Raw genomic sequence first — 16,216 nt, forward strand, 5'->3', positions numbered from 1 at the left:
TTTTGTCTGTGTTACAGACATCATGAAAATCATATCCATCTATCATTGAAAGAATGTGTTCTTTCAATAATAGATGTTTCCAATCTTCTACATTAATTAACTTGATTGATGTCACCACTTTCATCATGCAAGATACGATAAACAATGTTATGACGCTTCCGAAAACTTTCCAGCCATCCATTGCTGGCACAAAACAACGAAATCTCTAATTTTTCTGCAAATTCATGTCCTTTTGCCTGAATGATTGGTCCACTCAAAGGAATCTGTTTAGCACTTGCCTTTTGAAACCACTTCCATACCAATTTGTTTATCTCTTCATTCGGCTGCTTTCTTTTTCGTTTGCTATCCTTGTTTCCATTGATTTCCCATTACTCCAGTATCAACTTCTGTTGCAAAATTTTGAAAATTTGCATTTTCCCACAGTTAAATTTCTCCGCTAATCTCTGTTGTGATAAGCCATTTTCACTTTCTCTAATAACTTTAATACAACCTTTTAATGACAGCACTTCACATCTCTTTCATTTTTCCGACATTTTTGAACAAACAGAAATGAGTTTTCTTTGTAGCTGGACTAATCCATTAACACCTGCAACTAATTTCAAAAGTGGGAGAAGTGCCCGAGATGGGTTCAAACAAGAGTTTAGACTAATTCATTATACTAAGAGGGAGAAACGTTGTTGAGATGGGTTTGAACAATAGTTTAGAATAGATATATTTGCGGAAGTGGTCATTATTACAATTGTATGTTGTTTCGGACCAAAAATCGATTCTCGCAGTCATGTTACATAGGTGGTCGTTTAATACAGGTAACTTATACAAAGACTCTATGTATAAACTATTCCGTGTCAGAAATTTTTGCCCGTTTTGACAGGTGCTGCCTAAACAGTTTTCACTGTATATGCGCATCTTATTGAATAATTTATGCTGAAGTATTTTGATTAGGAAATGTTTGATTAAAGTCACAGTTCATTCTTAGCAATTTAGAACATTTCATTCAAATGAAATTCAACCTATTAAGATAAATATAAATCAATTTGACTAGATATGCCACCATTTCATAGTAAGTTTAATAATTAAAAATAAATTAATTTTTAATTTAGAATATTTTGGAAGAAAAGAATCAGCTAGATTTCTGGATACCATAACTAGCAATGCATCTGCACAGTAAGCAGGAGTTGTGGGTTCTTATCCTGCTCTGGGTTGATTATTAATTATAATTATTAATAACAGATTATATGTTAAAAATAAGATAAGTATAATAAATCACTTCAGATTGTAAGATTTGATAAATTTGTAAACTGTTACAGAATTCTACAAATAAATTATATAGCATACAAAATTTATTTTAAAAATTTGTTAATAAATCTTTATAATATGAATTTTTTACAATAAAAATAAATACAGTTAATTTTAAAAATTTCATATCTTAAACTATTTAAAATATTGAGAATTAGAATGACAAATAAAATTAAAATAATTAATCTAATTAAATTGTTGAGAATAAACTATACAATAAACAAAGACTTAAATAGGGAAATAAAAACTAATAACTACACTTTACCAACCTTTAACCTGCAGTCTATTTTATTAAGGTAATCTAACATTTTTGGGCAATTAATTGACCTTCATCAAGATCAAACAATTTTTCAATTTTTATCAGGATTTATTTTTCGATAAATCAAAAAATTGTTTGATCCTGATGGTCAATTAATTGCCCAAAAACGTTAGATTACCTTAATAAAATAGACTGCAGGTTAAAGGTTGGTAAAGTGTAGTTATTTTTCGTAAGTGCAGTTTGAGAAGAGTAAAAACTAATTAATTGTTACAAAATAATTTATATACATAAGCCAATTTCAGCCCAAAATAATCCATTCTTTTAGCTATATTAGGCTACTTCATAACATTTCCCATATATGAAAATTTTTTAAGTATGAAATATTACTTACTGCAATACCACCTGCTAATACTAATGCAATGGCCAATTTTACAATATATAAACCAAACACTTGAGGACAAAGACTTGATAATATAAAATTTCTTCCAACAATTGGACATGAGCTATGATTTTTCCAAAATAATCTAAATTCTTCCATCTAAAAAAATTTGTTTAAATATTTCAGATATATATAATGAGACTTGCATGCTGTATTCAGAAAAATGAAGGAAATATACATTATACTTTAAATATAAATTAAATATTAATTTTAAAAGTTATCTAATTTATATAATTACAAGTAAATTGCTCACTTGCCAAATCAATTAACTCCCCAAAACAAAAAGTATAAAAATTGATAATATAAATTATTTTTTAAAATTCCTTTTAAACTTTAAATTTAAATAAACAGTGTAGAATGTGTTTTTATATACCATTACATTAAAGCATGGTTTTAATGTAACAGTATATAAAATTAGTTATGCGAAAAATGTAAAAATAATAATGATTATATTAAGGATTTATAAATGGAGTTAATCGATTTGGCTTGTGAATGGCTCAAATATAAGATTAGACACCACATCATCAGACTGGTAAAAATTTTAAAATTTAAATATTTTTAACGGCTGTATAAATTACATCATATTTAAGAATTGAATATAAATTTAAATAAAATTTTTAAAATTTTATTTAAATTTATATTCAATTCTTAAATCCAAAGACTATTCACTTGTGTTGACATAGTATTTAAACAGAAGCAAAAATATCTGAAAATAAATATGAAGAAATAAAAATTTTATTTAACGTCTTACAAGAGTTAAATCTACAGATTTTTGTTTTGCTAAACAGGAAATAGCACCAGGTTTTTTAATCTCTTGTGTTATAAGCTTCAAATGTGAGGAATAACAATAGTAATAATAATGTTAATGATATAGTAAAATAAAATAATTTTGTTACACATTAAAAAAATAAACTAAAATTGCAAAGGCATAAACCTAAATTGCACAGTTCCTATGCTTAGCATCTTATGCACTTGACTATCACAATTACAAGGATAAGTGAAACTTTCAAAGACTTATAAGCTAAATACTATATTTTCAGAGGCTCATTTTACAGAAACACTTGAGAAGTGGATCCTATTATTTGGACTAGGATCTGTTTGTGTTTAGGGCTATGTGCACTCACCAAGTTTTGTTTGAATCAGAAATGTAAACATATTGCCATCTCCTTGTCAATATGATGTGTACTGTCTATCATATAAATGCTGAATGCTTTTTTCAATATCCTCAATAAATGGCTGAAAATATTCATTTACATTAAAGTTATGAATAGTGTAAAGATATGATTAATTTGAAATTTTAGTATCCAGTTAATGAAACTGAAGTTTTCTAACACTGAATTCTAAAAGAGTATTGCTTCTACAATTAAGCAAATACTTATGCCACAAAGTCTCTACATTCCAACCAAAAAATTATTCTATTTTTCCAATATTTGATGTTACTGAATTTAAAATATAATAAGCTTTGGAGGATAAGACAGATTATACAAATTTACTGTAATTAAATATAAATGTAATGAATTTAAATTTTACAATAAAAAAAAAAACATGCATCAAAAGTTAAATAATAAAGTATGTTGAAAACTTACAAATAGTATTACAGTAATTGAATTTGAATTATCTTCAAATTATTTTTAAAAATTTTATTATTACTAATAGTTTATATTTTGATATCAATTAAAAAAATATAAACTTAACTAACCATTTCATCTAAATCTACTGTGCTTGATGACTGACTATTTTTTACTTCTATATAATTTGCATATAACACAAGTTCAATATCACACTGAATATCAACTGTCAATGGTTTCCAACGTTGTAATACTATTCCACTAACAAAAATAAACATGTATTAATTTAAATAAAAAAACTTACAAACTAAAAATATTTAATATATACATATTTTATTTTATAATCAAGTTTATTATGTAATGAAATTAAAGATTATAATATAAACATTATATTATAACATAACATAATAAAGCTTCCATATTGTAATTTAAAATACATGAAATCAATACATAAAGAAAAGCTCTACAGCTTGAATAGAAACACAATATACAAGATGTAAAACACTTTCACTTTCTTTTAATTACAGGCTTCCTTTAAACCTTTCTTGCAAAATAATTGTTGTTTCTGTTCAAATTACTTATACCGAAGTAAGCATTTAATTAAAAAAAACAGAATGCTAAATTTTATTGAACTATTTTTAATTTATATAAAATAAGTTAACAAATGAATTTGGTGTTAGAATTAATCACAAATTCTTAATAACTTTAATAATTAAATCATTTTAATTTTAATGTTAACTGTAACATCTAGAAAGAAATCAATTTAGGGTGGCAGTCTGAATTTATAACTGAATATTTATAATTATTATATCTCATTCAATGAAAGATAAGCATTCCTACATAATAAAGACTTGATCATACAATAGGATGCTGAAATTGTTTTGATCATCCAATTACTATTCAAAAAACATACAAAGATTTATTTTGCTACTGTCCGCTAACATGAAAGTCATTTAATATTTTAAGTTTTACACAAATGTCACTTTAATTAATATAAATTGAATTTCTACATTACACAGTTTAAAAATGAAGCAGATAAATTAAAATGGTGATGTTAAATGACTATAGGAATACAGTAGAGCATCGATTATCTGACTCAATTAGGGACTGAAATTGGTCGGATAACTGAAAAAAACAGATAACCAAAAAGTATGAAAAAATACATTATTAGTATATTAGTATATCGCTCTTAACCTACTTTGTGTTGAATTTTCATCGATGTTAAGCCTAATAAAATGTTTTTAAAAATAATAATCGTTGCTAGTGTATCGTTAAAAATTATTTCTTTATTTTGCACAAAATAAATACAAAATTAAAGAAAATAGAAAATGAAGCCTGGAGTAAATACTGGACTCCCTTTCATGGTCAAGCCAGTTTTGCCAACTATAACACACAAAAATTTAACAAAAATAATATTAGTAGCCAAGACATAGCCAAATATTGTAGCGCCACATCACTAGCGGACATTTGAATTTGCCAACCAGAATGCGGTCGGTTAACCGATGTGACAGTTGATTGGGGGTCGGATAATCGATGCTCTACTGTACAATGACTCAAACTGTTTATAGATATAATATCTACATGAAAAGCTACTACAATTGTATTATGTCATAACAACTTTGTAATGAATGTTTTTCAATTATGTAATAAAAGACTGTTAGCATTGGTAATAATCCATTAGGAAATCATTAGTCATGTTGACCTCCTTTTTATCTCACCCATTTTAGAGCCAATTGAATAATTTGTATATAATATTTTGTTCTTTGTTCACATAACTTGTTCTATAAGTTTAAGCAGTTATAACATAATTCTGGACAAGCTTAACAAATCTAAACAATGACAAAACCTTTACTTCTGATTTTGTTATCTAAATAATAATAAATGTAACTTTCATTTATTACAGTTAATACAAATCTTTAATAATATAATATAAACATTAATTATACAATCAATATTTTAACATTTTTTATTCAATATTTATACAACACAAGTTTATAACCAGTTAACATGACAATTATAACACATCTTAACTGTCAAAGAGACTAATCCTTCACCAAAAAATGACCTTGAAAAATTCATTTTTTATTGAAATGAACAATTATTTATTGTGACATTGTCACAATGTTGGGCTGCAATTTTTAATCATATTCTTAATTTAATTTAAAATATTTGTTCTCCATCCCAAATTAGCCATGTCTTGCCCCTGTACATCATAATTTTCTTGATAACAACAGTGTCATGCCAGTCATCTAAGTAACTTTGTTAGAAAATAATTTAAAATTATCTTTCAAACAAAAATAAAGTTAGATAAAAAAAAAAATTCCAATGGCTTTTACAGAAAAAAGGATGCAAGTGCAGACCTCTGATTAATGTTCCCTATTATAATTGTTCAGGTGAAGTTGTTCCAGAGACAGTACACCATTAGCACAGCCCAAACTTTGTTCCAAAGCCAAGAAAGAACCTAAGTGAATTAATTCCTCCAACCATAGCAGCAGTTAAAAGGTGTCAACAAAAAAAATTACAATCCCTGCTGGAAGTATCCATTTTTATAAGAAATGTATTTACTTATGATTGTTATTGTAACAATATGTGAGGGAACATTATAAAGGTAATAATGCTTAATAAACCAACAAACACCTAAACAATCAGGCTATTATATGGCTATAATTAAATAATAAATACAAATGAATTTTGTATAGAGGTAAGCGTTAGGTGCCATCTCTTATCTAAATTAATCATTATAATTTTTAATAATTTAATAAATAATTTAGAACATTCTGGAAGAAAATAACTGACCTGGGGCGGGGCTTGAACCCGCAGCCACCACTTGCTGTGCAGTGCGCTACCAATTGCGCCACCCAGAATTTGGTACAGAGGTAAGCAACCTAATGCTTACCTCTATACCAAATTCATTTGTATTTATTATTTAATTATAGCCATATAATAGCCTGATTGTTTAGGCATTTGCTGGTTTATTAATATATCACCAGGCTTTGAGATGTATTATATTTATGTAATATTGTTTACCAAAAATTAATCCTTTAATTCAATTTCCTTACAAAATAATTGGAGTGGTTTTGAATAATTTGACAATACTTCATTGAATAAGTTTTGCAACACTGAAAGAATTGATTTTTGCCATTTCTTCATTGAAATGTAACACAAACCAAAATCAATGTTGTGCAATATCAAAACAAATGACTACATAAACACAATGCATATCAGCAGAATATTCATGCACAATTTTCAATCATTTTATGAGTACTTTCATTACTGTAAAAATTTGCTGATATCAGGGAGACACTCTGGGTAGACTCTTATAAAATTAAAAATATGCATTTGAATTATTATATCTGAAATTAAATATATATATATATATATATCTTATTCAGATATTAGTATCAAATCTCTTTCCATAGAAATCAAAAATATTAAAGATTAGCAATTATTTTCATACTTTTTATTAGCTTAATTTCTTTTTAATATTTGGATTTATAATTATTATATAAAAATCCTAAATTAATCCAAAAGATATTAATTAATAAATAATTAAATCTAATAATAGTTTTATAATTCAATTCCTAATGTTTTAAACATTTTTATAATAAAAATTTAATTATATAATAAATATATTTTTGGACACACCTGACTTGTACATCATGACCAGGTTGACAAATATCCACCAAATCATTTTCTAAAATCACCCACATTGATTTTGGCATTGTTCCAACAACCAAATTACGAATCTGTTCTTGAACTTTAATTTCTTGATAATCACGAACCCGATTTGGATTCATATCTATAATAAATTTATTAAAAGTTCACTGATTTTGAGATATTCCAATTTTTCAATTACTTAATCAAATCAGTTTCATCTGTATATTGCAGATTACAATGAAAGACTACTAATTGTTTTTAATAAATTAAACAATTTGTTTGTTATTTCTTATCATTCATATATATATGAATTTCTATGCATTAAACTCTATTTTACTATGGTATTAAAACTAAAATTAATATTTCAACTTTAAGGTGTTTACTTTTTTACTCTTTCCCTACCAAGTGTCATCAATCATTAAAAAAAAATTACTTATTTGAAACTGTCCTGCTGCATTTATTTTGAATAATCAATGCTCTCCTGCAGTTAAATATTATTTCATAAATATTTGAAAGCCTAACTTTTGAAGTTTTGTTTTTTTTACACAATAATTTTATTGATGTAGAACTAATTCATTTTATTTTATTTACAGATCCTGTTAGTGAACTAAAATGATTATAATGAAAGAGAAAGTAAACTGTGTGATTTAGCTTGCAGAAATAAGGAATAATGGCATGTTTACCATAATGATTAGTGTACTTTCTTCGTAGAACTGTTATTGACTTTAATTCTTCAAGCCAAAGCACACAGTTCATTTTCTCTTATCATGTCACCATTTGGGATCTCTAACAAAATCTGTTAAAAAAATAAAATAAAAGTTCTACATTGATAAAATTACTATGTAAAAAACTTTAAAACTTAAGTTTATTGAAATATAAAACTACATATAGACCAGTGTTCTGCAACTGGTGTGCCGTGGCACACTGGTATGCTGTCACAAGGTGAAAGGTGTGACGTAAACTTTTACACATTTTATTAATTTCAAGTTTTATTTATATATTTTTATCACAGTTGCTGTGTTTCTTATGCTTGTATTTCATTCTCTGCTGTAGCACTGATGAAATAAGATGATGTTAAAGCAATAAACACGAACACATATATCATCCCAGTGCTCACTTATTCTTTTGGAGTTATACATTGGACTCACACAGATCTTGAGCAACTCCAAATGAAAACTAGAACAACATTTACTAAGCATAAACAACATCATCCGCCATAGAAAGCTTAACCCTTCCACATAACATGGCCTGAGTGACATAGTTAACCTCCACTACAAACAAATAGACACTGCAAGAGTTTTTCTACAAAAAACAAGAAACATCACAGTTACACAAAGCAGTAACTCTAGCAGACTCAAATAATACACCATTAAATTTACATTCACAATGTATGGACAAGACACAACATATAAAAAGCATAGACATCATTAAGCAATTGTGGGCTCGAAAGGCACTCCACGGCAGGCATCCCTACGATCTGACCCAAGATTTTGTTGACAAAACTGTGTCAAACAGCTGGTTAGCTCAGGGATGCCTCTTTGGGTAGATGGAAGGATTCATGATTGCCATAAGGAATCAGGTCATAAATATTAAAAACAACATAAAACACATTCTCAAAGATACAACAACCACAAACAACATATGCAGAAAATGTCACATCATGCCAGAAACCATACAACGCATCACTTCTGGTTGTAAGCTCTTGACACAGACAGATTATTTACATAGACATAATGAAGTAGCAAATATATCAAGAGCTTGCAAAGAAACACAGATTATTAGACATCCACAAACCATACTACAAATAGGTAATAGATGGGAAAAATAAAGGCCGCACCATTAGGCATAGCCATAGTGAAGAAAGAGATGGGGATAGGGATAATAGTAGTAAGAGGGAGGAAAAGGGGGTGGATAGTGGGGAAGAAAGCAGAAGAAAGTTGATCCCCATAAGCATTGTGCCAGAACCAAAATAAAGAGAATACAAGTAAAACGGCAAAGCCATATTTGGGACAAGACTATGTCTCAGAGACTCACTACTAAGTGGAATCACTTTGATGCTCAAGCAGGTCTCATTCTCATTCTCCAATCTTCTTTGGTATCGCTGGTTTTGAGTGTGATCGTTCAAACTTCATCGGCCACAACCATGAGGTCATCCACAATGCATTTTCGGTGAAATTAACCTATCCAATGTCGAAATTTCTTTTGTTACATGACAGCCAGGGTTGAATTTTTGTTGATGTGTAACAAAAATTTCCCATTTTTGAAAAAAATAATTGTGGCTATTGTATCATCCAAAATTATTTTTTTATTTTGCACAAACAATATACAGTTTAACCTGATTATAATGTCATTGGATGTAACGACAACCCTAATATAACGTTTTCAGTGGAGTGGCTAAAATCTGTACGTGGCACGTCCTACCTTATCCATGATGTCCACATTGACCTCAACTATGTGTTCTGTGTCTTTTGTTCTGCCGATAAAAATTAACTGAGAAATTGATAATTTACTTAATTTGTATCAGCTACGCGATATTTACAATAGTGTTGAGATATAATATAAATCCAAGATTGGCATAGCTGTCGAATTGAAAGGTTAACTAAATGAAGTAAAAAGATGTCTCTCCTCGTTGAGGTCAAAGAGCGAAGGTCACGTGGTGGCGCCCTCTGCCCTACACGTCAAATTTTTATTGGTCCCACGATTTTACTATACTAGATAATGTTAAAAAACCCACTTGTAACGATATATAACCCTGTTTTAATGTCATATTTGAAGCACTCCCAAATTTACAAAATTAGATTACAAATTTTATTTAACATAGAAGATACTACGTATTCAGTCCTAAGGTCAGAGTTCACTTCTTAGAATGACTGTGGGTGGTACTCTCCCCACCTGACTTCAGTGGAATGAGGTGCCTGCTTTGCCTGTTTGTAGAAGAGGTCACCATTTTGCATTTTATTTTGACTCGGTTCTCGGTCCCCTGACTACCTACAAGTCTGGATTTTTTTTATGCGCAAATGATTTGGGCACCTAATACTCTGTCCCAAATATCAACTCTTGACATGTACTCCTTCATACCTCTAAGCTGGTAACAAACACGGCAGTACGATTTTATAAACAAGACATAATCCTGTCAATAATATTTACAGAAATTCCCACACAGGGGAAACAGTGATATGATAAACCATTTATATATGTGAGGTGTGGTAAAAGTACAAAAATGGAGAGGCAGCAGTATTGTGATGGTACAGAGGATAACACTGCAGTACCCAGGAAATGCAGAACCGGAAGGAAGATCTCAGTTTGTGTGGTTCTGCTAACTTCTGAATACTTGAAATTGCCCAGATGTTTAATGAAGTCCGGTAAGTATTTGTAGTACCCAGTGGTGATATTCGAAATATTAAACAAAGGGTTCGCTAGCAGAAAATTTTTCCCTGACAATCACGGACAAACGAAATTAAAGTTTTGACTAGAAATAAATACAATACCTTTTCTCGTGATATTTCTAATAATCAGTGGCGTATTTGGAACATAAGAGCCCTGGGTGAAAACCAGGTAACAATAGTATATTAGTGCTGTCAACCTTTTTTTTTTTTTTTTTTAGGCAGAGAAATTTTTTACCCCGAACAGCACTACTCATAGTAGACAGATGTCATCGTCTCTCATAATACGATATCCTTTTTATTTCGCTGTCCATAGCCCAACACATGTTCCACGGCCATCTTGTGTTATCTCGCGCGCGTGAGATTGTGGGATCTCTCTTATGACTGGATCTAGTTTCGAGAACTCTTTTGAATCAATCACGATTAAACCTCGTTTCGGTCGAGAGAGATGCGCCAAGACATAGTCCCCGACCTTGCTCACAATCTAGATTGAAATGCTCGGTGCGAATGGTGTATAAGGCTCTAGTTTAGTAGTATTACAGAGTATAATACGTATATTTTAATATATTAAAAAAAAACCACTGAGAAATGTTTCATGTGTTTAACAAGGTTCAGAAAAACTGAAAATTTTAACAACGGGTTCGGGCGAACCTGTGCGAACCCGCTGAATATCACCACTGGTAGTACCTGTTGTTTTCTAGCAGGATTCTCAAAGACAATCTTCCTTGGCCCTGCCAAGGAAGATTGTCTTTGAGAATGTTGATCACTAGTTGTAGGCATTGTTTCTCACATTTCTGGCAGTGGAAAAGCAGATGTAAGGAGGTTTCGTCATTCTCGGGACAGTGTGTACATTTGCCATCACCTACTCTCAGGAACCTTTTCAAGTAGGCCCTGAAGTTTCCATGCCCAGTTACCAACTGGGTTGGGTGGAAGGAGGGTATCAGACATGCATTAGTGGAAGAGGTGACCTTTGGAAGAAATTCATAGGTGTGAAAATACATTCAACAGACAGTATTGGAAAACAACATGCACAAAATGTGCTGATACAGCCATAATCACAGATAAAACAATTTACCACAACAGACCAGACATTACACTCATTGACAAACACAATGAAATCACATACATTATAGATATATTTGTTCCAAACACTCACAATGTACAAAATACATGCACTGAAAAAAATCAGCAAGTACACAGAACTTGCCCAGGAAATAAAAGGCATCTATGGAGAATGGATAGGGTGCTTATTGTACCTGTCGTTCTCTCCTCTACAGTGTCATACCACACATGCTACACAAAAACCTGGGAACATTAAAATTGAATAGAAACACATACATCACATGGCCACTATGTTGAATACATGTCATATTGTTAGGAAATTCCTGAATACAGACACACACAGACACTCTTATTTAATTTTTGTCTTTGTTTTGAAGTTACTATACCTTGACTCTGGTCCAACATAGTACACAGCCATCAGTATCAACTGAGTATAACTCACAAAACCCAACATAATAATAATAATAGGTTTATGGCATTACAAAATTCTATTAATAGTATCATATCTTACGTTTTTGAAGGGAATAACATTTTGGTGTGCTGTATTGAGTCATGTCGAGTCATAGGTGCGCCACAAGTAGAAAAAGGTTGCGGAACACTGATATAGACTTTAGAATTACCTTGTATAAATATAGCAATATAGTCTGTGTTTATTGTTGTATAGCAATTAATTTTATTAATATAAATAAATTATATGTCTTTATTTTATCATAATATATGTATATAATAAAATAATAAAATAAAATATTAATATACTTATTTCAAAAATAACTCTAATAAAATATTCAGATGATATAAGATAATAGAATAATATTCTAAGATTTTTGTACCAGTATATTAAAAAACAAACATCAATATATATAAAATATGCACAGTTTTTGAAAAAAAATTAAAGAAAATGTCTCATAATATCAAGCAGTAGATCAAAAATAAGCCAAACTTTTCATATAACTTTTATTACATTAATAGTATAAATATTTACAGATGATCACCTTCAAAATAAACACTTTCTGCCAACATTCAAACCAGTTATTAAAACAGTCTTGCAACCCATTTTGTGTTATCTCTTTAAGTACAGGTACTACACCTTTTCTCATCATCACAGAACTCTTTAGTTTATTTTTGACTCTACCACAAATTTATATAAGAAAAATAATGATATAAATTTTAAAACAAAAAAAACTACCATTTTCAATAGATGTAAATTTAACTGATGAACAGTCTTCTGGATTTGGACATTTTGTAGGCTTTGGCATGGAATAATACTGTTTAATATCAGCATCAATCGTGAAAGAATATTTGCATTTATTACACATGTATTCTTTTTGATACTCTAACATTTTAACAGAAGTACTTCTAATCACTGTTCCTAAATGTAAAAACTTAAATTATATATTTTATAAAATTTTAAATTATATAATGATATAAATATTTATAATTCAAATAAAAAGTGAACTGAAAAATATGATTAGAAATTCTCTTATTTAATCTTATTCCCATTGGGTTCTATCATGCTTCTAATTAATACTTTTACACTTTATTAACTTAATAAAATAAAATGTAATGTTAATTTTAATGTCCAAATTTTAAAAAAATTATCTATTATAAGTACATAATTTTTAATCATAACAATTTACATTCAACAAAATTTATTCAAATTATTATAATTTCTCATCAATTTTTATTAAAATTAGCATCTGAAAAATTATTCCTTTCAAGACATGTCATACAAAAATAAAAATATGTAAATATGAATGACAGGCAAAATTTAAATAATTATTTCATAAAATAAAAATAATTAAGACAAAATGACTTGACTTAAATTATAAGTGGGAATCCTGCAGACTTTTGTGGCTTCTAGTATGGCCAGATAAAATATAAGATAGTATATAGTTTTCAGGCATTTGTTTTTCTTCATTTTTAAATAAATTAGAAAATAGCTTATCAACAAATACTACATTTTTATATTTTATATCATTTTATTTATTATTATTATTATTATTATAAGGCACTCTGAGCATTAGGCTGAATATATATCTTTATGTAATCTGCATTACATGTTGCCTTGAGATCGCTCTGAAATGATACGTGGTCTTCCAATTAAAAATGCTTCCCACTATAACTTAAGCATCTAAATATAAATGAATTTAAGTAAAAGTTATTCATAGATAATATCATACCTGTTATAATAATAAATTTTCCAATTTCAGCACATTTTGGGAGTATACTTCGATAAATTTCAGCACATGCAGGAAATTCAGAAAGTCGTACATGAATATTTGGTTTTAAACACTAAAATAAAATTATTATAATTTTAATAAATTATATTTATAATAATGAAATTATTATAATATAAACACAGTACATTCAATTGAAATGATTAATTTATTTACAGGAAATCCTCATTAATTCAAACTTGGATAGTTCAAAATCCCATTAGTTCATAACTGTACTATTTTTCCTGGGCAGAAATATAGGAATTTAAATGGTAAATAATTTGGTTAGTTCAAAATATGCTACATAAAATTCAAAGTGAAAATTCTGTCTGAACTGTGATATGCATATGTTAACTTGTTCATTCAGATTGAAGTTCATGTGCCTCCATATCATAAGAAAACAATAGAACTCAAACAACTCTACTCTGGTCAACACGGCTTTGCTTTTACAGTAACAAATTTTTGGATATCAACTTATCCATTGACTACTCCTTTTCTCTTATCTCACAAAATACAGCTGGGTATCAGGGTTGCAAGACTGGGCTACAAGTAGCAGAATCAGATATTGTAGGGCTCTTACAATTTAATACAATAATGTTTAATAAAAATAATGTGGGCTAAATTTCGAGAATTCTGCTTTCCTTTTTATAAAAGCTATCTGGTAATCTGTGAGTTTCTCATTGGACATGTGTTGTTTACTTGCAGTTTATTGACACTATTATTAATAATTATTAATTAACAAAAGTAGCCTTCTGCATACATAGCCATATTCTGTTTGTTTAATAAATTACATCAGTTACTTGGCATTTGGCATACTGTGTAGAAATATGTAAATCTTGGATAATTCGAAACTCAATAATTCAAAGTTGCAATTATTTTGTCCCTTGAATTTTGAACTAATGAGGATTTCCTGTACACGTTACATAATTATTATTAACTTTCAATCAAATTTATTTAATCTAATTTGTGTGCATATAACCTTCACTTGAAATTTAAGCTGTGATAACAGATATGGATACATACACCATATATATATACAGATTCTGTATTCATGTCTTTTGTTTCTAAATAATTACAATCTTATCTCCAATATATATCCATAAATACTTGTAACAAATATCCTATGTTACAAAAGTTCTCAGTGATGCATAATTTAAGCTACTCTAAGGGCAATCCTGCTTTAGTTATCATTTCTTCTATTTGGTAGGTCTTATTAGCATTACATTTTAAAATACTTTTCATTTCTAACAATTGTTCATGTACTATTTTCCTTAAATCATTACTTGGTAACATAGTTAACCTGTACCAATAAATAATCACTTATTTTATAATTCAAATTACTAAAGGAATTCTTCCAAACTCTGATCAGATTAAAGAATTATCTGTAGATCAATCCAGTTTAAATAATGATCTGCAAAATTTTAATTGTAAGATTTCCAGTTTATTATTCAATCATTTAATCCACAAATCTGAATAAAATACAGTAGCTTACAGCCCAAGACTTTTTGATTTCCTGATAGGATTTACATTCACCTATTCCAAATCTATTACGACATTCATCTATTCCAAATTGGTTATAATATTTCTTAAAAATAATCTTTAAAAAAATGTATCTTTGTTAGACTTTTGAGTCACCCTGTATATTAATAAAATTAATTAAACAGAATTAATTATCATACATATACCAAAGCATAACAAAATGATATATTGTATATTGTAATTCATTTGTAATTAAAATTTTTAAAAATATATTACAAGATTTTTCAACACAATATCCTATACAAAATATAAAAAGCTTTTTTTCATACAACTAATAATTTTAATAAAATAAAATTAATAATATATTACCATTTTTTCCTTATTGGAATGAGTATTGTAAATTTCCATAGCAGCTTGTTTGAATGAATTTTTAATTAGTTTTAACATTTCATCAGCATTTGTCAAAAGTGATTGTGCAATTTCACTATTAATATCAAACATTTTCTTAGCACTGCAAATATATTTTAATTTATTAAATTAATAGAAATTTGAAAAAATGCATTTAGAAATAACCAAGTAAAATTATGATTATTATTAATACACATACATTTTACCTAGGGCCTATAAAAAATTATTTCTTACTTTCATTTGAGCTAAGTATTATAGATTTGATAAACATAATTCATATTAAATAAAAAAGTTCCAACCACTTTTAAAAAGTTTTTTATTTAACTTAAAAAAATTTAATTTTCTATTTATAACTACAGATTTAAATTTATGTTCACTCAATATATTTATCCTATTAGTTCATCAAAATGTAAATACCAATATTTGGATCCAGTCACTATCAATTTTCA

General features: G+C 28.4%; 1 protein-coding gene across 1 annotated transcript in view; it reads right to left on the reverse strand.

Annotated features, from left to right (window-relative positions):
* The window catches only part of LOC136982361 (DNA helicase MCM9-like), a 52,006-nt gene that overhangs the window by 34,772 nt on the left and 1,018 nt on the right, over nucleotides 1-16,216 (reverse strand). Inside the window, exons 3-8 of the mRNA XM_067278834.1 lie at nucleotides 15,729-15,870; nucleotides 13,845-13,956; nucleotides 12,851-13,033; nucleotides 7,208-7,361; nucleotides 3,694-3,823; nucleotides 1,947-2,093 (exon numbers count right to left, since the gene is read on the reverse strand). Of these exons, the coding sequence (XP_067134935.1) occupies nucleotides 1,947-2,093; nucleotides 3,694-3,823; nucleotides 7,208-7,361; nucleotides 12,851-13,033; nucleotides 13,845-13,956; nucleotides 15,729-15,870 (868 nt within the window). The remainder of the gene's footprint in view (nucleotides 1-1,946; nucleotides 2,094-3,693; nucleotides 3,824-7,207; nucleotides 7,362-12,850; nucleotides 13,034-13,844; nucleotides 13,957-15,728; nucleotides 15,871-16,216) is intronic.

This window comes from Centruroides vittatus, unplaced genomic scaffold (genome assembly GCF_030686945.1).
Source record: "Centruroides vittatus isolate TY-2023 unplaced genomic scaffold, ASM3068694v2 contig_824, whole genome shotgun sequence".
NCBI lineage: Eukaryota > Metazoa > Arthropoda > Arachnida > Scorpiones > Buthidae > Centruroides > Centruroides vittatus.